We start from the raw sequence: 23,159 nt of genomic DNA, 5'->3' as shown, positions 1-23,159 counted from the left end.
TGTTTGGAGTGTTGTTGTAAGAAAAGAAAGCTAATTATGGTGTTAATGTGTTATTAATCTTGTGCAAGCAATTTATACAAAGCTTGTCGTTTTTGTAAGACCAAACCAACACTAGCTTACTGGAGAAACAACTTAAACCTGTTGGTTAAATCTTTGACTTTAGTTAAAGATAAAAAGGCTGCTTTTTTTTTTCCTTTTTGGAAGATTTTGATTTAGTGAGTTGATTTAATCTGTTAAATTATATGACCCCATCTTTATATCTTCTTTTTCCTATGTATGAAAGTTGCTAATATGTAAGGAATGTCTATTCTCTGAATGTGTAATATATGGTGCATTTTGTTTGTATGTTGATCTTGCTAATTTAAAAACAAACAAACAAACTAGTATAGGGCTTTGGAGCGTGATGTCACGGGAGGGGGCGTGACCAGGATTTTTGGTTGAGGCGCCATGTTTCTGGACCAAACAAAGCCCTAGCAAAAGAGGAGCGAAAGCAGACGGATAACACCAGTTAGTACTTGCTGCGTGGTCGGTTGTAATGTTAGATCGCATGACCGGCAAGAGAATAAGCTTGAAAATGGTTTATCTTTTCATTCTTTCCCAACTGGAAGCAACATGAGGCAGCTCACCTAGCGGATGTTACCAAAAGAAGGAGTCTAGCCTGGATAGCAGCTGTGAGATGAGCTGATATCCAGTTCTCTTCCATCTCCAAATATCTGTTGGTGCTCCAGACATTTTCATTCCGGTAAGTTCTAAATATGTTCATATCACTCTTTATAGCCTATTAGTTTTATTTGCGATGCGCTCTAAGGTCATAGCAAATTAGAACAAACATCCTACTTCTGCAAAATCATTTGCAGAACTACATTATATTTATAGAGTTGCTAATTATTTGGCATTATTGCAGGCAAACCAACCTATGAAATGGATGAAACACATCGTGACTGGGTTCCAACGCTACACAAGGGCCACTCCGAAATCCCTGCTTCAAACAAACCACCATGCCAATCAGATTACTTCTTCCATGTGAGGATGAAGAGGTGACCCTTCTGGATAAGATGGTGAAGGTTTGCTGCGTTTTGGTGAACAGTGTGGTAGTAAAACCAGGGAAAAAGGAAACTTGCTCTTGTTAAATACTCTTAAAAGTGTTGTGCTGTGTGTATATATAGCAGTAGAGGGGAAAACTCCGACCCTCCTCCTCCTGCTCCCTTTTCTCCTCCTTCTCCTCCAGCAGACATTCATAGTGGAGGGAGGGTCTGTCAGCTACACCCCCCTGGGATCTGCTCCTCCTCTGCCCGAGTACCAACTTTCATATATGGCTGCTCCAATCACCATGCAGCCATCTCATATGTACGGCCAGCCAGGCACAGCTAGATAAGGACAGGTGAGACACTCAGACAGTTGTCGTTAGATATTTATTGATAAAGGTGCTTGAACCTGTTGGATGCTTCAGGCTAATGAAAGAAAAACTGTTTTGCTTACATGTTTCTGTGCTGTTTATCATTATTAGTCTTTGAAATGCTGGACTAAGTGTCAGTATTATGGATTTTTGGAGCAGAGGCCAAAGGTCAAAGCAGAATTAAATATCAGTGACAGTGCAGCTGTGGGAGAGAGAGTAAGTGTGTAACTCTGAATACATTTATACATCTGTTAATGTTCTATGCTCTTGTTTGTGCATGTGTACCAGCTGTCCTGTAGTTATGTGTAGCAGCAGTGTGGCTGTGTATTTATACGAGCTGTGTGTTCTGGTGATCTTATATCCACAGTGGAAGTCGCTCTCAAAGAAGGAGCAGAAAAAATATTTTGACGAGGCGGAAACACAAAGATGTCATCACGCCACAGAACAACTATGTATGTCCAAAGTGCCAACATACAGTTCATGCATCTGCCTTTCACTGCACTGAATGATGAAACAGTCACTGCAGAGAGTTTGTATCAGCTCAGGAAAATTCTGATGTGTTTGTTTTTTTAAAAGAGGAAGAGAGTCAGAGATCGCAACTGCACCAAAGGTGAGAGAATATTTCGGGGAATTGTTTTCATGTCAAATGTGATGAAAAAAGTCAAAAATCTATTAAAAAAGAACCATTGTGTTTTTGTTTGTGTCCTCTGAACCTGAAGAGGACGCTCAGCAGGCCAAAACGCCTTGTATGAGGCCAAGTCAAGCAGAGCCCTCTTCTAATTCAGCTATGAAGGAACCGCATCAGCTGGATAGAGTCTGGGTGTGCCAGTGTTACGTCCCCACATAAAATTCAGGAGGCCCAGCTGGGGCCGTAACAGACAGCCACAGACCAGCCAGGTGTTAACACCCTTATCAATCAGAACACAGTACTGGTGCAAATGCCAAACACACTGAACCCGGTCAGTGTGCCTGTGTGCAATGTGCCACAATTTTATTAGTCCCTCCTGCCTCTCATCTGGAGTCCCCTCCATTCACACCACTGATCTCCTCTACTGCACCAAGTTCCTCAAATAGAATCACTCAGCATCATTCCTCTTGGCGGGAAATTCCCTAGACTGGTCCTCAAGAAAATCAAACCAACCCTCATGGATTCATTTGCATCATAGGCCTCCTCTGTGCATTATGCCAATTATCAGATATGCAATGCAGTGAAATCACTCTGTATGCAGAGCATATGCACACAAGGAAGAGCATCAGATATTCTGGATCAGCTGTAAGCGAATGGTTTTCAGTTTTTCTTGTTTTGCAGGTGAAATAAAGATCAGCAACATTTGTTTACCTTCCTGAAGTTCTGTATCACTTAGTTTTTTTCCTGGTGCATATAATCCTAAGACTAAAGACTAAGTAAAGCGCTATACAAATACAGGCTATTTACCATGTGATAGTTGGGGGTTTTAAATCTGGCTGTTGCAAACAGAGCTACAATATGAGAGAACTGTCAGCGCTTGCGTCGAATAAGTCTTTCAAAGCCGTCACTGAGCATTGTTACAGTATTATTTTTCACTATTATCTTACAAAACAGCAGTCCAGGTGTTGAGGAAACCAGTCAATCATCCATCACAATGAAAGCAAAGCAAGGCTAAAACTAGCAATGTCAGCGCTGCTCCCAATCTCCTAGTTTCAGCTGTCACAGCTTCTTTCTCGGCTAATGGCTTTAAGTTGCAGAGAAAAAGTGAAAGAAGCAGGGAGAAGAGTGAGCGGGTGGGAAATGGTGTCTGTGAAGGGATAAGATTTAGGCATTAGCAGTGACAAGTCAGCTACCTTGCAGGTTTGGTGGAACCATAGGCTGCATTCAAACATAGCTGCTGGGATGTCACCCATTGGTTTGTGAAGCCCAATTTGAAGGCTCAGTCACTATAAAAGTTTTTTGGGGGAGCCAGAAATGACCTTGCTAATATAAGGTTTGAAAAACTGTGCTAATTAGTGCTAAATAAAAATAAAACACAGGCTTTTCTCGCACTTAAATGCACAGAAAACCATATCAGGTAAAATCTAAATCCATATTACATTTTCCAAATTCTCCAAAAGACACCACAAGTATGGCTGATGAGCCCTTTTTAGTGGTTCAAATTAGCAAACGTAAAGCCTCATAGACAGCTCCTAGAGATTTCTCGAATGATGTCATGGGCACATTAAGAGTTTTCTGCCATATTGGATGTGATGCAACCACAAGGAACGAACTGGCCATATTTAGCCAGCTGGCTGGTCAGTCATCTCTGGAAGGTGCTGGTTGATTTGGACGCTAGCAGTTTGTCGTGGTCACCTGTCGTTTCTGCATAAGGCAGCCGACTTCTCTGCAAAAACTTTCCAACTACTTGCTGAGCTGTAGTAAAACTTGAAAAAGTGGTGAGGCCAGCGTAGACCTTCAAAGTAAAAGCTATCCATCACATTTCAAAAAGAACAAATTTGACTTCAAAGGTGAGTGGTCTCTGTTTCCAGTTTCTCTAGTGCTTGGAGTGTAGTTTCCAGGTGTCTGTAGACAAGTCAGTGTGTTCCATGTAATCGTCGAATAGCAGCAGTAATCTGTAAGTAAAGCAACTGACGGACAGTTTTAAAAAGTGGTTGGGGAATACACATTGTCAACTAGCAACCAATGGTTGCCAAGATGACTCTGGCCAGTCTGTAGGCCTGGGACTTTAATAATCAACCTCCAGCAACCAATTGCCAACAAGTTGGAGAATCCATATTTTTGCCTCCCAGCCAGTGGTTGCCAGATGGTTGCAGACTCTCTCGGCCCATGTGACTTCAACCTTACTAACTTCAAAATTGCAGACAAGTTGACATAGCCTGGTTAGCGGTCACATATCTGCAAAACCTCAACGGGCTACAATGCTTTTAGTCTCAGTGAAACTCCAAACTTAAAAAATGTTTAAAAAGGGGTTAATTAGCTATAGACATCAAACTATTTTTGTAAACGCATTAAATTCAGCTGTAAATGTGGGCATTTACAGCCCCTTTAAGCAAGCCTTCAGTTTTTGGCAAAACCCTTCAGTTACTAGGGGTGTGGAGAAAATGGAAAGGCCTGACACACACAAGCACTGATGCAAATTATGTAAAAGTTCATAAAGGCCAGAGAGCTGCCTATTTGAATTAGAGCAGATAGGGAAAAGCGTTGCTACTGTGCCTGTTTAATTCATCCTCTGAAGTCACAGAGCGACGAGCTGGGAAAGAGAAGACAGAGAAAAGAGTGGGCACAAACAACAAAGAGACACTCAAATGAGACAAAACCTAAGAACCAGTTTAGATTTCTGAAAGTTTAAATATTGTCTGGAGATTGATAGCTTTTTTCTTCTGATCTTACACATTCAGCTCATTTTACTGCCACTTTATTCATCGTTTTATTGTGCCACCTTCACAACCTGCCTTTATCTGACTTTCTCCCTCGAGCCTGTGATGCAATCAATGGGTTTGGACAACTCCCATGGGCAGTTAGCCTTGACAGCTGACAGGGGCTGGTTTCAATGCCTGCCCCTGATGTGTGTGCGCACACGCCTGCATGTGCGTGTGTCAGGAAAGACTCAGGTGTGGACTGAGAGTAAAGGATTCAGTGGCTGATGTGATTAGAGAGATGAAAAAAGAGAGAAGTAAGGGAAGTGGACTTCATTTTTACAGTAATAATCCCATACAGCTGCATCAGGAAATGGAATGGCATTCATTTATCATCATTTGCCGAACCTTCAAAGGGAAGAAAAATTTCTCTGCACAATTTTCTGTCTTTTTTCTGTCACATAGAAATGCCCACACTGCTCTCTAACCCATCAGTTTGACTTCTCTCACGACAGCAGCTTGTGGTCTATGTTAGTCCCCTAAAAACAGGCAGTTAGGTCATCTCCTTGCACATCAAAAACATTCTGCTGGCTTACGTGAGTCATTAAGTGACAGAGCTTTAAAAACACATCCTAATTGACTTGCTTTTTTTTTTTTTTTTTGGGAATGAAAGGCTTAACACTTCTCTCCTGGGGTAAAAGCAAAAAAAAAAATCTGCAGTTTGAAAACAAGTTGGATGTTGTCAGAAGTCTGTTGTTCCTCCCTTTCTTCCTCCTGCCCAGAGAAAAACTCAGTAATGAGACACATCTTTGTGGATCTTGTTTATCAGTTTGACAAAACTCAGGGGTAAAGATTGCTTTGACGGCACGCCGTTTCTCTCAATTTTTTCGACTACCTTCTGACCTAACGTCTTTGGCAGACAAATTTGAGAAAGATGAGAAAAGATTTTTCCCCCCTTTTTTGAAAAGAACCCCTCACAACCAACTTTAATACATTTCATCCAAGACACTGAAAACAGCTCGACTGAGGTGTTTGGAGCATTTTCTTTCTCATCAGACATACTGTAAATAAAACAAGAGCGAGCTTTGACAGTCTGAAAATCTCCCTTGTCCACAGTGTTCTCATGCTGCACAGAAGCACAGTGAAGTAAAGCAGCAGGTTTCTAGGCGTGGTGAACATTTTGTCTTTCATTTTTGTTTTTTTAACCAAACAAGGCCTGATGTGTCAGGGGACTTGTGCGCTGCCATGGGAAATAATCAATCAAATAAGCACACCAGTCCCCCAAAGGCATGGATATTGACCTTTGGAGTTAATGTTGCAAGAGGCTACTTGCACTCATCTGGCATTGGAAGGAAGCCACACAAAAAGCTGCAAAAATTCCAGATGACAGAACCTGGAGATAACCAAAGCAATGACACTACCACTTGCATCCACACATAGTCTTGGAGACTCGTGCACTTTTGCCACTCGCCACACAAACACACACACACCTCCACTCTCCTGCGGTGACATTTGAAGGACAGGGGCCTGGAGGGAGAACAGGTTTTGAGAGGTTAGATGAGGTGGAGGGGCTGGCTGGTTGAGGGTGTGAGGTAAACAACACCTCTGAGTTCAGCGTGCATGCTTAATGTGCTCTCTCGCGCTGACGGCTCCGCTGGGCAAGACTGCCGATGACAAGCTGTCTGGAGAAGTCTCCTACTCCTGCACCATCTCACTACCTCGGTCTCTCGCGCTGTCTGTTAGCTTTACTCTGTCCAGCTGTCCATGTCGGGTGCAGACAGCTTTTGGTGCAGTCTCGTTGGCTTTGTCTTCCCTGCCTGACACAATCCAACCTCTTTCCTCCTGGCTGTCATACCACAAGCTTAATCATTTAAATGTGGAAAAAAACAAAACACAGGCATAAAAATGAAGACTGGATGTGTGTGATTTTTTACATAAAATGTAATATTTTATCATTTTATAGTTTTTGTTGGAGGAGAAACATTTTTTTTTTTGTGACTGATTCTCCAGTGGTCTCATAGCAGCAGTCAGAAACATCCGGGGCATTCCCTTCACCTTTGTACAGTTTTATGAAATGCATACTAACGATATATTCATGATCACTGGCAGCAATGCACACATGCAGATCAAAATACAAAGATATGTACAAACGTGAAGTGTACACTCTTAAGGTGTGTTCAGACTGAAGGTGAAGCAAATTTTGAAGAGACGGACATGACTGCATACAATACAGAGTGTACAGGGGGACGCAGGCTTGATCAAGGCAGCTTGGACTGGAGCAAAAAAACACGTTAGGAAAGATGTGTGCTTTTGCTGAACCTTTGTACTCATAAATATAAAAGGAGACAAGGGGGGTCTTGAACATCAGTCTAAGTGAGAGCTGTAGCACACACACACAGTACATGAAGGCACACTCTGCTGACGCACAAATTTGGTGCACTGTTCTGCTTGTTGTATCTGACGTCCGGCGCCTGTAGTGTGTGAGCGCACAGTGCACAAAACACTCAAGCTGTCAAACTTGTGCGAATAAAGCAAGGCGAGAATTTGCTTCGCTTTCTGTCTGAGCACAGCTTTACAGCTATCTTTAAAATTTAAACTAGTGGTTTTTACCCCCCGACCTGAGTTCGTTAACCTCATTTACTCATGTTATCCAATTGGAGCCCATCTCTCTAGCGACTGGTTTTGGAGAGGGCAGAGGTGCTATCCGACCAGTTGGAAGTTTAGACGTGCAGAAGCAAAAACAGACAAAAATGAGTACTGTTGTAATCCGAGGAGATAAAAATCACATTGACATCATTTACTCAGGGCATACACATAGAACATTTATTGCTGTGTAGTCAGGCTTTAACCTTTGATGCCATATTCACTGACACAAGGATTTGTCTCAGAAAGATAAGAGGATATATCTTTAATGCTAAAACAGCCCTTGGTTGCTTTGTGTTTTTTCCCTCTTCGACCTTTAACCCCGCCAGCTATCCTTACTGACAAACAGGACATTTCAGGAAAAAGGCAAACACTTTACCTGAAGTCACAAACGCACATGCACACACAGTCCCTCACACAGACACACGCGCACACGCAAATGCCTCACTCGTTAATACCCAACACCATATGCTAAAACATAGTCATCAAAGTGATTTTGCATGATAAAAAAGGTCAAACCCTCAGATTTTCTCACATCACCTCATTCCTCTTGAGAAATGGAAAAAAAAAAAAAAGGTAATGATCGAAACGCCAGGGATAAAACAGTCTACCTCTTAGAAATCAGGCTTAAAGATGAACGTCTCCTTTTTGGATGGAGCAGTTAATCGAGTGGTGGAAGCCAAAAAGACGCCAAGTCTCGTTCCGCTCTTACAGTTTCAGCTTTTCGCATCAAATCTCCGTGCGTGAAAAGTTTGCTACAACATACTATATGTGTGAAAAGATGGGGGGGGGCTGAGTGCATCACTGTGTCGTTTCAAGAATAAGCATACTGTATTGCAATCCCAGAATCATGCTTAAGGAACACTAATGTGCCCGTAATCGATATGTTATGGTGTAACGCTCAAATTAAAGCTTTCATAGAGATGGTGTACGCTGTTTGTGTGGTTTTTTTTGTTGTTGTTTTTTAGCATAGGAGACTAAAAGCAAACAAAGTCCCCTTTTGTGCAGGGAATGTCCGTGAGCTAGACAGTCCCCATGTGGTGAGTGAGTATGGCTGTTCCCACCTCTGGTTGTCCTCTGAGACTCCAACATCTAGAAAAATCAAATCGCGAGGAACCAGCGTTCCCAAGGAGAAATGTGCTGGAGGGAACAATCACTTCAGCGCACAGAGTTTGTTTGAAATTTTTTGCTTCGTTGTTTTATACACTGTCCACACCTTAGAAAAATGTTAGAAAACTTGGAAGCCACTGGCAGACCAAAAAAAGTCCTAGACAACAAAGTCAAAGACACTGCATGGGTTAAATTAAATCGGGACAAATTAACGGCAACACTTGCACGTGCCTATTCTCTTTTCTACAAAAATAGTGGAATAGAAATCACATGGTTATCACCCAACATTGACATGTCAATACACTTCTGTATATAGTTAAAAATCTTGGTTAAATGCAATCCCATCATGCAGTCAAGGACCCTTGCAACACTTTTGTGTGAGGGTGGTTTCTTTTTTTTTTTGTCCATTCGCTTTAAATCCTTAAACGTAGTGAGAGGAAGTGGCGTCAAAAAAGGTGTGTGCTTGAAGTCTCACTTGAGCGAGGGAGCTGCAAACCACATTTTCCAGTGCAGGCGTAGCTGGGCCGCTCACACGACGCTGTTTCTCCTGGCCGCGTCTGTGAAGCTCCATCCAACCTAGCTTTCCGTTTTATACTATATTTCTTCATGTTCACGAGTGAGAGATGCTGGCAAGAGAAAGGAAAATAACCAATTTCACGAATCACTCCATGCACAGTTATACCTCCACAGTCTGTTAATTTATTTCCATTTCCCGGTGCCACTGAAGACCAAGCTGAAAGACGTGCGAAACTTTTCCTCAGTTGATACCTCTCCCCCTGGTTTCAAAAACACAGAGGTGCGGTGCAGCGGTGAGAATGATTTAATTCATTGCCTTAGATACCTGAGGCGGTGCTCTCTCACACACACTCACACACACACACAAACGTGAGCACACATTCCTGAACTTTCCTCCACCCTTCACATTTTACTCTGATCTCAGCAGAAGCTCCTGTGCCAGAGTGAGTAAGACCTGTTGTTTCCGTCTGCCAGAACAGATGGACATCCGCTTTCTGCTTTTCCAGCCAAACAAATGACCTGCCTTCTCCTTGCCCCAGTCTTCCTCCCGCCTTCATATATTCCTCCATCACAAAGCCTCCGCCCGTGTATTTGCCACACTGCCTTGGAGACATAAGCGAATCAAAACACCCTCTGTTGGCATGGATTGCTATTTCTTGTTTGGTTACTTCTGTTTTTGCATTTTTAACCTCAGTGAACCCGAGCCATCAGGAAAAAGGAAATTACAGTCGAGCAACATGAAGATTCTTTGTTGTATCTTTGAGTTCAAACCCTTTTGTATCTCCTTCTGGGTTTGCTGTGTGATCAGAAGCTTCCATGGCCTCCCATACTGGTACAGCCGCCAAGTTGGTGGAAGCTCTTGGACCTTGAAAAGGCCACTTCCACACCAACAGACCATAACCAAAACCACTCCCATAGATAGCACAAAATAGGACATGGGCTTGTCACGAATGTATAGAAATGGGTTAAGGGGGCAAGATGAGGGTTTGGTTTTGGAATCGTGTGTCATCAGACCTTTCTCTCACCGATGAGGCAGAGAGAGCGAGAGGGATAGCAATGAGTTCAGATCCAAGGAATGGAGAGACAAACAAAAAGGAAACATTGGGTTTCATCTGTTTTTTCGACAAGGCCCTACTGTTGTTTGGCTTGAGCTCTTCCCCTTTAGTCCTTGATCTCCATCTCCTATTTCCCCTCTTCCTTCTCCTCTTCTTGTATCAACCCCAGTCCAGGGGTTGGCCAAGAAGCCTTGGGGGTCCATAAGCTCCAGACCCATAATCTCCCTACGACCCTCCCTGCTCCGGGAAGACAGCAGCATCCCCCCTTGGTCCAGGCTGCCTGTGCTGTTGCACTTCTTTACTGCTCCTCCTGGGTACACCAGGGAGCTGGGTGATAGCAGTGATGTCAGCGACAAGCTGCTAAGTGTCTCTGACAAGTGTTCACTGTTGCCTGCTTGGCTGGAGCCACAACCGCCAATAGACGATCCAATCCCTATGCCCAGGTCCTCATCTGAAGGGTCGATCGAGTCATCGCGGGTGTACCCAGGGCTGGTGCTGCCACGCCCGCTGCTCTGACTCCGCTGGTGACCCCTGGTGGCCAGAAGGGTTAAACCAGACGATGGGCTCGGTCTTGGTCTCAGGGTCTGGACTGGGGAAGAAATGGAGGTGGTGTCCTCAGGCAGAGGGAGAGGACACATAAGCGGCAATGGAGCTGATGACAGTGGAAAGTCTAAGTTCTGAGGTGGGGACACACTGAAGCTCAGTCCTTCTTCCAAGGTGGTCTGAAGGCTGCCTTCAGAGCTGCCTGTAGCGAGGGACGAATCACTGTGGGAAGGGTACTGAGGGAGATAAGAGACAGAGTGGAGAGAGATAATGAGCTCATCAATCCAACTCTCTTTTTCATTAAGACTTGTAACAGTACTGATTACAAGCCTGCCTTTATTATACTTACTTGATCATCATTTGTTAGTTAGCAATTACTGAAATATATTTCAACAGAACCTCACAACTGTCTTTTTATGTTTCCACGTCAAACATCATCTAACTTACCGTAATCTATCTATTTGGTCCCTCGTCCCCTCTTACCTGTGTGCAGAGCTTCTTCCTATGGGCTCCAGGGGAGCGGAACGAAGCCCACGAGGCTCTGGAGGCTCGGGAGGCCAGCCTAAGGCCTCTTGACAAACGTAGGCTTCTACTGCGGGGAGGTACTGGGATGGCTGCTTAAGAGACCAGCAGAGGACATTATTAGTCAGTTCTTACAACCAGATTTTATTTTAGGGTTAAGGATGTATTAAAAAGACAGATTTTATATACAGAAGATGGTGACGGATTAATCTGTAGTCTGGGCCTGAATACACCCAATATGATGCCATTTGATGTAAAAACTAACTGTACATGTGCATATATAGAGCTAATCCTACTGCAGAGGTCAGTTTCTTCCTTAGACTCCCCCCTCGTCACCTCTTATAGGCGCATTTTGAGACTTACTGTACGTGGACTTCTCTTGTTTATTTATATAATTACTTGAATTTAATTTATTGCCTTGTTCTTTGATTTGAAGTGCTGTTTAACCAAATTGTGCAGCATTTTGTTGAGGCTGTCACTTAAGATTACAGCATTTCGTTTACACAATATACACACACAGAGCAACAAGCAATTCACATTATTGTGCTTATGTGTTTGTTGCGCTGTGGATTTACTCACCTGGGCTGCACTGAGGTAAACAAACACGCGGTTCGTGTGTTTGCATTTCCATCTCCTGCAGTACGATCTCCATCTCAATGCCCGTGCTGAGGGCTCTGCATGGCTGGCTCTGCACCACAGTCTGAATCTGGTGACCTCCTCCTTCGACCTCCTCAGAGCTGGGAGAGTCACTGCTGCACTTTACCTACAAGACAGAAGATTAACAAATATCCAGAACAGTGGATGCTTTTTCCTTCATATCTAAATTAGACATATGGGCTCAATTTGTGACGCAAACTGCTGCGACCTGTTTTGGAAAAGCTTGTATGATTAAGATGATTAGATGATCATTAAGTTAGCATAAAATTTTCTTTAAACTCTCATTTCATCTCCAAAGCAATAATTAATCCATAATTCATGTGATGTATTTTAAATTGAGGGTTCCTGGTTGAGGCAAAAAAAAAAAAAAGCCCCTAAGGTGCTGGGGAGATATTAAACATGGCCTCTGAGTCACATCATTCTCTTTGGCTTTTCATTTCAGTGCAATTCAAAGTGTGAACATGAGCTCTTAATTGTTATGTTAATCCTATATTTCGTGACCTTAAATGTTTAGGTTTGAAATTCCCGAGCATCCGCAAACAGGCCGCGATGGCTTGAAGTGAGTAGCAGGAGGCGGATGAAGGCAAGAGTTCAAAAATAAGCTGGTACACGTGTGAGAGTGGGTGTGCAGGAATGCTTTTGTGCTTTCATTAGTGTACTGTACCTCTGAGTCATTCAACCCGAGCCCCTTAACAGCCCCATTTCAGGTGAAATCTCAAATAGCCTTATCAAGCATTCGCTTCTACCCCTGCACACACATCTCTTCAGATACCACCACCATAATTACTCCTTGTCACGGTCCGTGGAGATAGACCGTGTGGGAATGTGTGTGTTGGACCCAGACGCGAACACAAGCGAAGATGCAGGAGTGGATTAAACAAAAGCGAGCCTTTTATTATGGCTGATAACAGAACAAACCAGAGCGAGGGCAGTACAAGGGTAATAGTTCAAACAGAAAACCTAAACTGGACATAAACTAAGAAAAAGCTATGGCTGGAGATACGGAACACAGGGGGTGGTAACACAGACGACGCGACACAGACTGCATGAAACACAGAGACTAAATACACATGAGGGATGATCAGGGGAAGTGGATGCACACGGGGAACACAGGTGACACTGATAATCATAACAAGACACGGCAGGAGTGAACGCAACACTGATGGGAGATGGGCAAAGTAAAACAGGAAGTACACAGAGGTTCAAACAGGAGGAGAGAGAGCACGGGGAGAACGCAGACATAACGGGCTGGGGAAAACATAGAATAAAACACAAAGAGAGACGAGGGCTCATAAATACACAGAGGGGCACACAGGGGGTAAGAGTCACGAAGGGAAAACACTTAGGGAACAACACAACAGGGCAACTCAGGAAACATGGCCTAAATAAGGAACGAAATACAAAAATACAAGGAACTAAGAATACTGGGCCCACATGGCCCAGGACCATGACACTACTAGCCCTAACCCTAATGTTAGACAAGCTTTTAAGTAAAAATGGTGTGCTTTATATTGTAAGGGCTTGCTTTGGGCAGAGATGTGACTTCCCTCAGTGTGACTGTGTAAAACGGATTTATTTATTTATTTGACACCCGATTTCTTTTAATCAAACAGCGCTGGGCAAATTAAAACCCTAACCTTACGTCCTTTGTCACCTTCTCTCTTTCCCTCTTCCCCTTCTTTTCTCATCTCCTTCCCTCTCCTCTAATGAGCACTGGTTCACAGCCATGCTTGGTGACGGCAGGCTTATCTAGCTCTCCAGAACCAAGGAGCATTACCCCATTACAGAGGAGGATATCTAGGATGGATGGATGATAAGGGATGGAGATAGTGAGGCTAGAGGGAGGTACAGAGCAGGTGTGCAATTACCAGAGGGGGAGCACTGTCAAAGGAGAAGCATAAAAGATAAAGTCTAAAGCAAGCTTTGGGCGGGTTCATAGAGAGCCACCACGAATTGTGATTGAGGGGAGTTTGGTGGAAAGATTTATTCACGAGAAGGACTGTAGAGGATAGAGACTGTTGACTCTCCAAAGACAAGATAGTTACCCTGATACATAGAAAGAAAGTGATAAAGGCATCTTTGGAACCTAAAGGTTTATATCTGCAAATCGCGAGAGAGCCTAAAGCGCAGCCATGAAAATGATTTTATGAGGGTTCATTTGTTTTGTGCTTCCTGGAAGTAATAATAAAGAAATCTGCTGCGGGGTTGGAACAAAGTGCTGGTAAACTGCTGTATTTACGTCAAATATAAAGCAGCTGGTGGAACCTATGGGCTCTTATCCAGTGACCTAGCCTCTGGGGACAATGAGCGTTGATTTTCTTCTGACGCTTGCGTATAACAAACACCAGGTTGGTGACGTCCTGCTCCATGTGTTGGTGATTGCTTACCTCCCAACTATCAGTGGAGATAAATATAAAAAACTACAATAAAAGCTAACTTGTAAATCGTCTTTTGTCAGCCTGCTTTGTCAGCCAAAGTCTGATTGGTCAATACTAGCCTGACACAGTTTTCCTGTACTAAATGTTGTATCTTGTTGAATTTGTGGTGCAGTATTCTCTTTCTATTCATCTTACTCACATGAAACTGGCTTAAAATTCCGTCTAGAGATGACAACCAAGTGTGCAGCACGGCAAAATGATAATAGTACTAATATCCTCCTAGTGACATTTAAGCGGGCGCTTACTCTGCACACCTTTGTAACTCAGAGCTGTGTAAAGATGGCTCAATGTTGTAAATCAGAGCTAGTGTACAAAACCTTAGTGCCCCTAAAATGACAGGATTACTAGAGCTACCTATCATTAAAACAACCCTAAACGTTCATACACTGACTTTTAGATTGGCCTAGCTGAAAATGAGCCTTCTTATGGACACACTGTAAAGCTATAAAATCCATATTTAAAGTGAAAATCTTTATGGTGTCTTTCCTCTTCACTCTGCTTATACCCACCTCGCCCTCTTGCGCCAGCAGCTGGTAGGCAGTATGCTCATCTAGGCTGAGGTCATCCGGCAGGGCAGGGGATGAGGACTTGTCCGAAAGTTGCTCTGACTTCAAGGAAGCCTGTTCAATCTCTGCCATCCTGATCTGCTGGAAAGAATATACTTCAGTTATCCATGCTTTTAAAGGCATAGGGAATAGGACTGGCAACTGTTTCAGACTTTCTACTTCATAAAACATGGTCTCATCAGTGCTCAGTAAAATTTTACATGTTTAGCGCAAGGTTCATAGCAACCAGCCACGACTTCAGTGGCTTACATTTTGGTGGATATAGAAATGAAACTTTTAAAGGTTTAGTTTATTTTGATATCTATCTATATTATTTATATCTTGCATGATTTTTTGTTTTATTTTTTGTTAAAAGGCCAACATGAGCTACAGAGACGAGTTCGATAAAACCTCCACCAAGCTGGTTCACCAGATGCTGACAATTCAAAGTTGCCAAAATGCCATGGCGCCTGTCTGTAAAGAGAGGCAGGATGAGAGATTTCAAGAGAGCAGTGACATTACTTCATCATCATCAAGTGAGCAATTGTTTTTTAGTGGCATCAATATATACGCAAATAAAGAGGCTGGATGGGAAGCTGGATGAGGCGGGTATCCATGCAACGTTTTCGTGTACGTGTCGGCGCCGTCTTCATGTATATGCAAAAGAGAGTGAAGATGTTTATTTTTCCTATCAAGCGTGGTGATGTTAACAAAAAAGAAAACATTACCAAGCACACTGTTGTCACTCAGATGTGACAACAGTGTTACTTTCTCTTTTCTCTGCTCCAACACTGGCTCCAGCTAGGTTCATTTCATCAGAGCTGCGGGTAACGTGGCCCATATAGCTGCTGAATTGCTTTTAAATTATCAGCCACACGTGAGCATCGAGCCTCCCTGCTGGCACTTTTCTCTGCTCTTGTAATACTTTTCTTTTTGTGCACCGGTTTCAGAGCACAGTGCAAACCGTGAGCTGGAGTGGAACCTCAGTGTTGTGGAGATGCAGTGCTCGGGCAGCGTTTCTTTAAGGACACAGAACAATAAATGGCCAGAGCATGGGGAATTAAAAGGGGCCAAGTGAAATACAATGAAGTGAGAGTTTCATAGAGGAACGAAAGATTCATGGCTAATATGAGGCAGTAAATTCCCATTGCCCATGCCCCTGAGGAGAGAGTGAGCAAGAAAGTGAGAGAAAGAGATAACGAGATGGGATGAGGCAAAGGCGAGGAATCAAGACAGAAGCACAGCAACTCATTAATTTGAAAGAACACTTTCTGTTTTGCCTCCATATATTACTCCTCACTTATGTGAGAGCACCACATCTGTGACTTTTTAGCGCCTTAGAGGGGGGCTGCAAATAGCTGTGGAAAAAAGGTCCCTGTGAGTCAACTGGTTTATTTATCGACAGGTAAAAGAAACGGGAGCTTCTCTTTTTCTGTATTCTTGGCTGGGCCTCCAGAGATAACGAAAAAGCACAATAGGCACAGGAAGAGTTGCTACACCGCTGCTTCCAAGGTAACTGCAGAAATATCGAAGGCTTCACTAACGAGATAGGGGACTCGGGCAAGGACCAGTTGGAAGTGTCCACTGCAGCCTTAGAGCAGTGAAGGAAGGTATTTTTCTATTCAGCACTGCCATGAGAGAAGATTGCTGACTGCAGAGGAAATAAGCACAATTAATATCTGCATGAGTCTTAACAGTCAGAATATCATATCATAAGTGCACCAGCAGGTGCTCTTGCTCTTTTATCTTGCTGAACTATGACAACAAATGATCATTTACCAGAGTCTATGAACTTTGTCAACACGATACAGTGATCACTTAACTTCACGCAAACTGCAGCCATTAATTCTCCTTTTGTCACCACTGTCACCTGTTTGAACAGACTATGCCCATGATGCTGAGATCAGAGCTCTATGGCAGCCATGGCATCAGGTGCCGAACTCCTCTTCTTCCTAAATTATACTCCATCCATCCATCCATTCGCTTCCGCTTATCCTTTTTAGGGTCGCGGGGGGCGCTGGAGCCTATCCCAGCTGTCATAGGGCGAGAGGCAGGGTACACCCTGGACAGGTCGCCAGTCTGTCGCAGGGCCAACACATAGGGACAGACAACCATTCGCACTCACATTCACTCGCACATTCACACCTAGTGGCAATTTGGATTATTCAATTGACCTATCCCCACAAGCTGCATGTCTTTGGACGGTGGGAGGAAGCCGGAGTACCCGGAGAGAACCCACGCAAACACGGGGAGAACATGCAAACTCCATACAGAAAGACCCCGGCCTGATGGTGGAATTGAACTCAGGACTTTCTTGCTGTGCGGCAACAGTGCTAACCACCGTGCCACCGTGCTGCCGCCTAAATTATACTCTCTACATATATAGTCTTATAACTAATGACTGAAGGACTGTCTCATACTTTGTGGTATTACACATGGTACTGCATAATGAATAAAAATATATACGTATATAAGGTGCGATCAGAAGTTTTAGTGACTGCCCCTGATAAGCAAAACCTCAACATTGTCTCCGTGTGCACCTCTGGACAACTAACAGTGCTTCTGCTATTTTAAACTGCTCCTTGGAAGTTCTGCTCTCTTGCATTTAATCCTCCTCAGTCCTCTTTAGTTCTTCGTAATTATGCAGGACGAATTAGCTTAGATTTTTTTTTTGGAGCAAGTAAGATTTTTGCATTTTAATAAACCGATCTCACCAACTGCATTTGGCAATAAATGCACTCATAGCTCAAAATGCACAGCGTTACAGAATACACAATGATGTGGAAATAGTAAAATAATACTGTTTCACCTCAGGCACACACCCAGATGCCACTCTGGGTCAATTTAAGCACTGTGGATCAATCAGCTCTCTGAAATGATTTCTCTGCCTCCTCAGATGTGATGATGCAGATATGCAAGCACAAGTGGTCACAGTACATGTACAGTACTGTAAAAAAGAAAATAAGTGGTCCAGAGGTCCACTAAGTCTTTCAGGAGCCCACAAGGTTTCTGCTTTTGATGGGTGAGGTCACAAAATCTTTTAATTGCACCTTGAAATGTTTATGTCCAAAAGTTTTCCACAAAACTGTACACCATTTTTCCTTAACGGTGCATTGTGACCACAGGAACAGCTGATATCTTAAAATCAGTATCGCTATTATCCTTTCATTTTACAAACAGTGTTTTGCTTATTTCAATGAGATGCATTTAATATTACCATTAACAGTAGTTTAGTTTCAACTTTGAATTGCCTGTTAGAGCAACATTTTCCAGTGGTTTGATTAGTTGCAAAAGTAAATTCAGTGAAAATGATGTTGAGGAGCTTTCATATATATTGTTGAGCAGTGGCCTCTTATACTTGCAGCCAAATTAATAGCGAAGGCCTCCTCTGCTCCACTGAACTGTTCCCTGCAAACCAAAACTGCAGTCACTCTCATGCTGTGGATCGTCCCTCGTGTTTATTAGTTCCTTGATGAATATTTCCAATGTCACACACGCTGCACCCAGGTGTCCCGCTGTGTCTTACTGTCTGCTCAAACACAGTAAATCTGCACAGAACTCTCAGCAGCAAAAGACTCATCTGTGTACTCACCCATACTAGCTCTCTCTCTGTCACGCACACACGCACACACGAAAACACCCAATTTGCAAGTCTGATGTTTAAAGAAGGTGGCAAGTTAAAGGAGATCAGCACCGCATCAGAGAGAGTAAATCTGGGCTAGACAAAGGGATTGCCAGAGGAGAGCAGCTTCCGAAGGAAAAAGGCGAAGCGTATAACGGAGCGAGGAAAGATTGATGGTTTGACAGCATCTGCAGACAGGCAGAAAGCAGGGCTGACAGATGAGGAGGTGTAGAGCCCAGTTATTGCTTCTTCTGAGATGACCTGCTGCACTTTGTCATTGTGATAGACAACACCAGCACAGGACAGTATGTTGTGGGGGTGTGTGGTTTATGCAGGATCTCCTGTTTACAAAACGCCCCTAAAATATAAGAACAGGAAAAACAGGCTGTTGGTGCGTGCCTGCATGCATACAGCAACAAGAATGGCTGCCTGTGTGCCATGCATTAAGTGGGCCTCATTGAGTCACATTACTGCACATATGGAAAGTCGCTTTAATCTTATGCTGCTGGGCTTTTTTAGAGGCTTTAACTTTCTGTTATACTGTAACAAAACAGCACATAGAGCAGTTGACACACTTTATGAAGCTTGGACTTTGACAGCACTTTCCATTCAGACTGCTTGGTGTGATTAATGGACCCCTGTGTGTATCCACGAAAGTACGTGCAACCCCCTACATGCCTGCAACTTGTTGTGCGTGTGAATGTGTGAGTATTCAGGGAATCCTGTGTTTTACAAAGTAATTGTATGATTTACCAAATTTTGGTTTTTGATCCAGCCTAAAATTAGATTTTCCAGAGTACACAATCCCACACGTGCGCCAGTCAGTGAAACCGCAAACTGAAGGTTAGCAAATGCTGTTAGCTTTATATTTATACACATTTGCACAGCTACAAAGAAAAGTAGATGTTTTCAGGAATTAAATTTCTACCTCTACACTTATTTGGCGCTAGGGTGCCAATTTTTGTTTCTCCCTTCCAACACCTGGAGGCATTTTTATAAAGCATCTGGAAGCTAGGAATTACATGTCTCAGGATGATGTTTGGTTTTCCCTTCAGAGTGCAGGTGTAAAAGTGTTTTATTTGTAGACGGGCTTTTCTCTAACAGGAATGAGAATAGCTATAATCTGGCATGCCCAGCGTACACGTTTTTTTCCACTCTGTTGAAATCAGCATTTTAAAATGTGAAATCAAGAAACTGCACTTTTAACAGCCTTATCTTCCTTCAATTGCATTTTTACACTGTCAGAGCTGGTCTGCTGAACACAATAAGGAAAAAAGACTTGGTTAGCCTGGTTTTGCCAAAACAAAGTAGATCCCTTCATAGACATTCTGGATATTTTCCTGTTGATTTATATTTCACTCTGTCCTTTCTCACAGAATGCAGCTGAGAACTGCAGAAACCGTGAACGAGGAGGGCCGAAGATTCACCCGCGACTCTCTTGAAGCGAAAGTAAAATGCTTTCCCAGAAAGTCAGTAGATTTGTTGTTGGGTTCACTGTGAAATAACATTGCTAATGGGTTCATTAAAGTGTCCAAACCTTGCTAAATTGGCAACGCAGGGGTAGCTTATTTAAAGCCTTAATGTGATGTGGAACTTTTTTCAATACTAGTAAATTATTCAGAGTGAGATCCTTGGATGTTTGTCCTGTAAGCCTGAGCCTATCACAAACAATTGTGTTGACTGAATTCCGAAACACGTTACGCCAATTAAATATTTGACTGAAAAATTAATACATGTGTTAAATTTGTCTTGCAAATGTGACCAGATCTGAGATTATTTCACCCTCCCCTTGGTCCCGTGTGTGTGCTGTGGACATGCTTGTATTCATGTGTGTTTAGGGTGGTACCTCTTGCGGGTGGCCCTTGCAGTCTTTGCAGATGAGCTGAGGAGAGGAGTAGTGGTGGAAGACAGAGCCGGAGAGGTTGTCGATCATCAGCATCTCCCCCTCTAAGGTATCCTTGATCAGGAGAGATACACTGTCCAACCACTGGCTCTCCTGGAACACATACGCACACGCGCACACACACAACACGCACGCACACATACACGGACACATACGCAGGGGACGCGGGGGGGCGGCAGACCAGAATGCACGCAGGCGCAAACATGTGCACATGCGGACATGCGAGGACAAAGAAACACGCAGGGAAATGCATACACCATCGAAAGGGTTATAAAAGTGCCCATGTGCACACGCTGGTATGCTTTTGCAGTTTTCTCATACTCTGTGCTCACACGCAAACACACACTCATGTCACTCATGTGCATATTCACCCCCACGACAGTACATTTCACACTCCATACGCCTTCCTTTCTGACATTCCTCAACTGAAATAATAAATAAATAAATAAATCTCTCATACACTGTCAGATATTATGTATAAATAAATGAGATTTTGATGGCCTTTAAAGCTAAACACTTGTTCTTTTTTGGGAAGGGAAAAAACTAAACAACAACAAAAAAAAGCTCCTCAATAATATAACTCCAAACCATTAGCCAAGTAACACATAATTTTACTATCAAAGCCTTGAGCAGTGAGAGCGGTGCAATTATATTTGATATATCACCTCAATTAGGCTGTTCAATACCTTGTTGAAACAATTTAAGATTTAAGCATTTGCTTTGTGAGTTGGATATTATTAGGTTTAAAGCAATTTAGACTGAATCACTCAGGGCTTCTTTTTTCTTTTTTCCCTGTGACTTAAATGATCCCTCCTTGCTTGAATCTCATCTGCCAGATTGGTTTTCCCAGAAACCAATCTGGCAGAAAAAGGAAACTACTGACAAAAAAAAAAGGTGGAGGGGGGACTACTTTAAAAATGATGTCTGTGATTCGCAGCGGGACTCTGTATTTCACAATGATGTGTGATTGTGCCCGTAGCACATTCTTAACAGCCAAAATAACCGTATTACATCAGCAGATCTATCCCAAAAGATGCTGTGAAACAGGGTCACTCCTCTTCAATCCCCACGCAAGCCTACTTTCATAACACGTTTCTACAACGCCGCACATGCCTATACTTAGGCCTCTTATGCAAACACACATTTCTGACTCATGTGGTTATATTACAATCACTCATGGTTCATGTTTTGAAAGTGAGTGGGCTCGTGATTCAAAAGACAGGTTACTGTACTCCCAGCGATATAAATACACCTAAATCATGCTGGGTTTTGATACAGAGCTGCAGTGCCGCATTTTGGCACAAAGACAAACTGACTCGGCTACATCCAGCTCGGTGTATGCACATATAAAAAAAACATACTCTTCTCTCTCTCTCTCTCTCTCAGAGAGGCCCTGAGATAGTCCATTCTGTGTAGGTTGAGAGCTTAATATAAAAATAATGTTTGATTGACTGTGGTGGCCTATGTGGTGGCCTCCATTAATAACTGTATTAGTGGACAACAATAGGGCTCGTCTGCAGGGAATGGAAGTTGAGAGAGGGGGAGAGGAGAGAGCTGAAATTAATTACTGCCTCTATCTGACTGTCACTGGCTCGGCTATTATCAGTCCTCTCTTATGCCCGTACTCTCTCTCTCTCTCTCTCTCTCACCGTGCATGTGTCAACTTCCTCTAGTGGCTCCTTTAGTCCCTGTGCAATGCATTACTGGTGTTGCACTATTCTCTAAAAAAAGCACTTTCTTAGTGTTTAATATAGCACATTATAGATTGCATTAGTTGCACCAAAAATCCAAGTTCAACTGAGCTGTCTGCTCTGTATAAATAACGTAAATATCAGCTTTGTAGATGAATACAAAAGATGAACACTGTAGCTCTAATTCTAAAAATATTAGACTGTGCAAAAATCTTGAGCCATCCTTCATCTGTTTATATTTCACCTCTATTCTTTATCACAGAGTGGACTCATTTGTTTAAGTAGTCTTCAGGAATAGTTCTCCAGGCTTCATGAAAGACATTCAGAGCTCGTCTTTGGATGTTGATGGTTTCTGTCAAGATGATCCCACATCTGGAATCTGAAAAGGCCAATCCAGGCCCAATAGTGTTCCATTGTGTGTTTTTCTCTATGTTTTTCTGTGTGTTTGGGATCTTTGTCATGTGCTCAATCAGATGCTTTCCAGGTGGTATTACATGATGGATCAAATCCAATGGTAGTTTCTGTGTTCATAATTGAAAATTTCAACACCGCTGGATGATACATAACAAACCATGACAGAGCCTCCTCCGTACTTTACAGAACATGTATCTGGCTGCAGATGCTCACTGTTGTACCCCACTCGTTTGATCTGACAATTAAAAAATCTAATTTGGATTCTTAATCCACAAGTCATTTGTTCTGATGTAATTGCAATACCTCAGCCTTTTCTCCCTGTTTCCCTTCCTTAAGAATAGCTTTTTGAAAGCCATTTCTGATGAGACTTCAGTAAACAGTAGATGGTCTTAGGTCCTGTATCAGGTATTTGCTGGATTTCCCCCCCTATTTCTTAAGGGCAGGACTTTCAGATACTGATCATCTGCTGCGGTAGAAGTTTTTTTTTTTTTTTACTCAAGCCAGTTCTTCTTTGTTCTTCACTTGTCTGGTTTCCTCAGATTTTTTAAGGACAAAGTGCACACCATGTTGAAATAGTCCATTTACTATTTACTTTGTTGATTACTTTGTTGGTGCAAAAAAATATTTTATGACTGTTAAACTGTGTTAACTTTGGCAACTAAAGAAATGGGAAAAAATTACGTGAGAAAAAATTTAAAATGAGCTTTTTGTCTGTTATATGTAGACACTGCTTCATCTGCTTGAGTTAGGTGTCTTTTTTATGTTTGAATGATTCAT

General features: G+C 42.8%; 1 protein-coding gene and 1 long non-coding RNA gene across 5 annotated transcripts in view; one reads left to right on the top strand and one right to left on the bottom strand.

The window, feature by feature from the left end:
• The first annotated feature begins 278 nt into the window (after positions 1-278).
• LOC147332426 (uncharacterized) lies at positions 279-2,731 on the top strand. Its single transcript, XR_015128811.1, has 6 exons — positions 279-742; positions 905-1,381; positions 1,508-1,612; positions 1,764-1,848; positions 1,973-2,006; positions 2,116-2,731. It is a non-coding gene; the product is annotated as an uncharacterized LOC147332426 (long non-coding RNA).
• Positions 2,732-5,679: 2,948 nt separating this feature from the next.
• LOC147332425 (voltage-dependent T-type calcium channel subunit alpha-1I-like) overlaps positions 5,680-23,159 on the bottom strand; it is a 100,459-nt gene continuing 82,979 nt past the window's right edge. The window contains exons 31-35 of one of the 4 annotated variants that reach the window (XM_086288951.1): positions 20,221-20,370; positions 14,717-14,854; positions 11,692-11,875; positions 11,074-11,207; positions 5,680-10,826 (exon numbers count right to left, since the gene is read on the bottom strand). In XM_086288951.1, the coding sequence (XP_086145077.1) occupies positions 10,101-10,826; positions 11,074-11,207; positions 11,692-11,875; positions 14,717-14,854; positions 20,221-20,370 (1,332 nt within the window). In that variant the 3' untranslated portion in view covers positions 5,680-10,100. The remainder of the gene's footprint in view (positions 10,827-11,073; positions 11,208-11,691; positions 11,876-14,716; positions 14,855-20,220; positions 20,371-23,159) is intronic. The other 3 variants (XM_086288954.1, XM_086288952.1, XM_086288955.1) reach the window with 3 other exon arrangements.

The sequence above is a fragment of the Aulonocara sp. 'chitande type north' Nkhata Bay genome, linkage group LG4 (assembly GCF_057382095.1).
Source record: "Aulonocara sp. 'chitande type north' Nkhata Bay isolate Kocher_YH1m ecotype deep benthic linkage group LG4, A_spYH_male_GT1.1, whole genome shotgun sequence".
Classification (NCBI taxonomy): Eukaryota; Metazoa; Chordata; class Actinopteri; order Cichliformes; family Cichlidae; genus Aulonocara; species Aulonocara sp. 'chitande type north' Nkhata Bay.
Note: the sequence above shows the minus strand (reverse complement) of the source record. Positions and strands in the feature narration are given on the sequence as shown.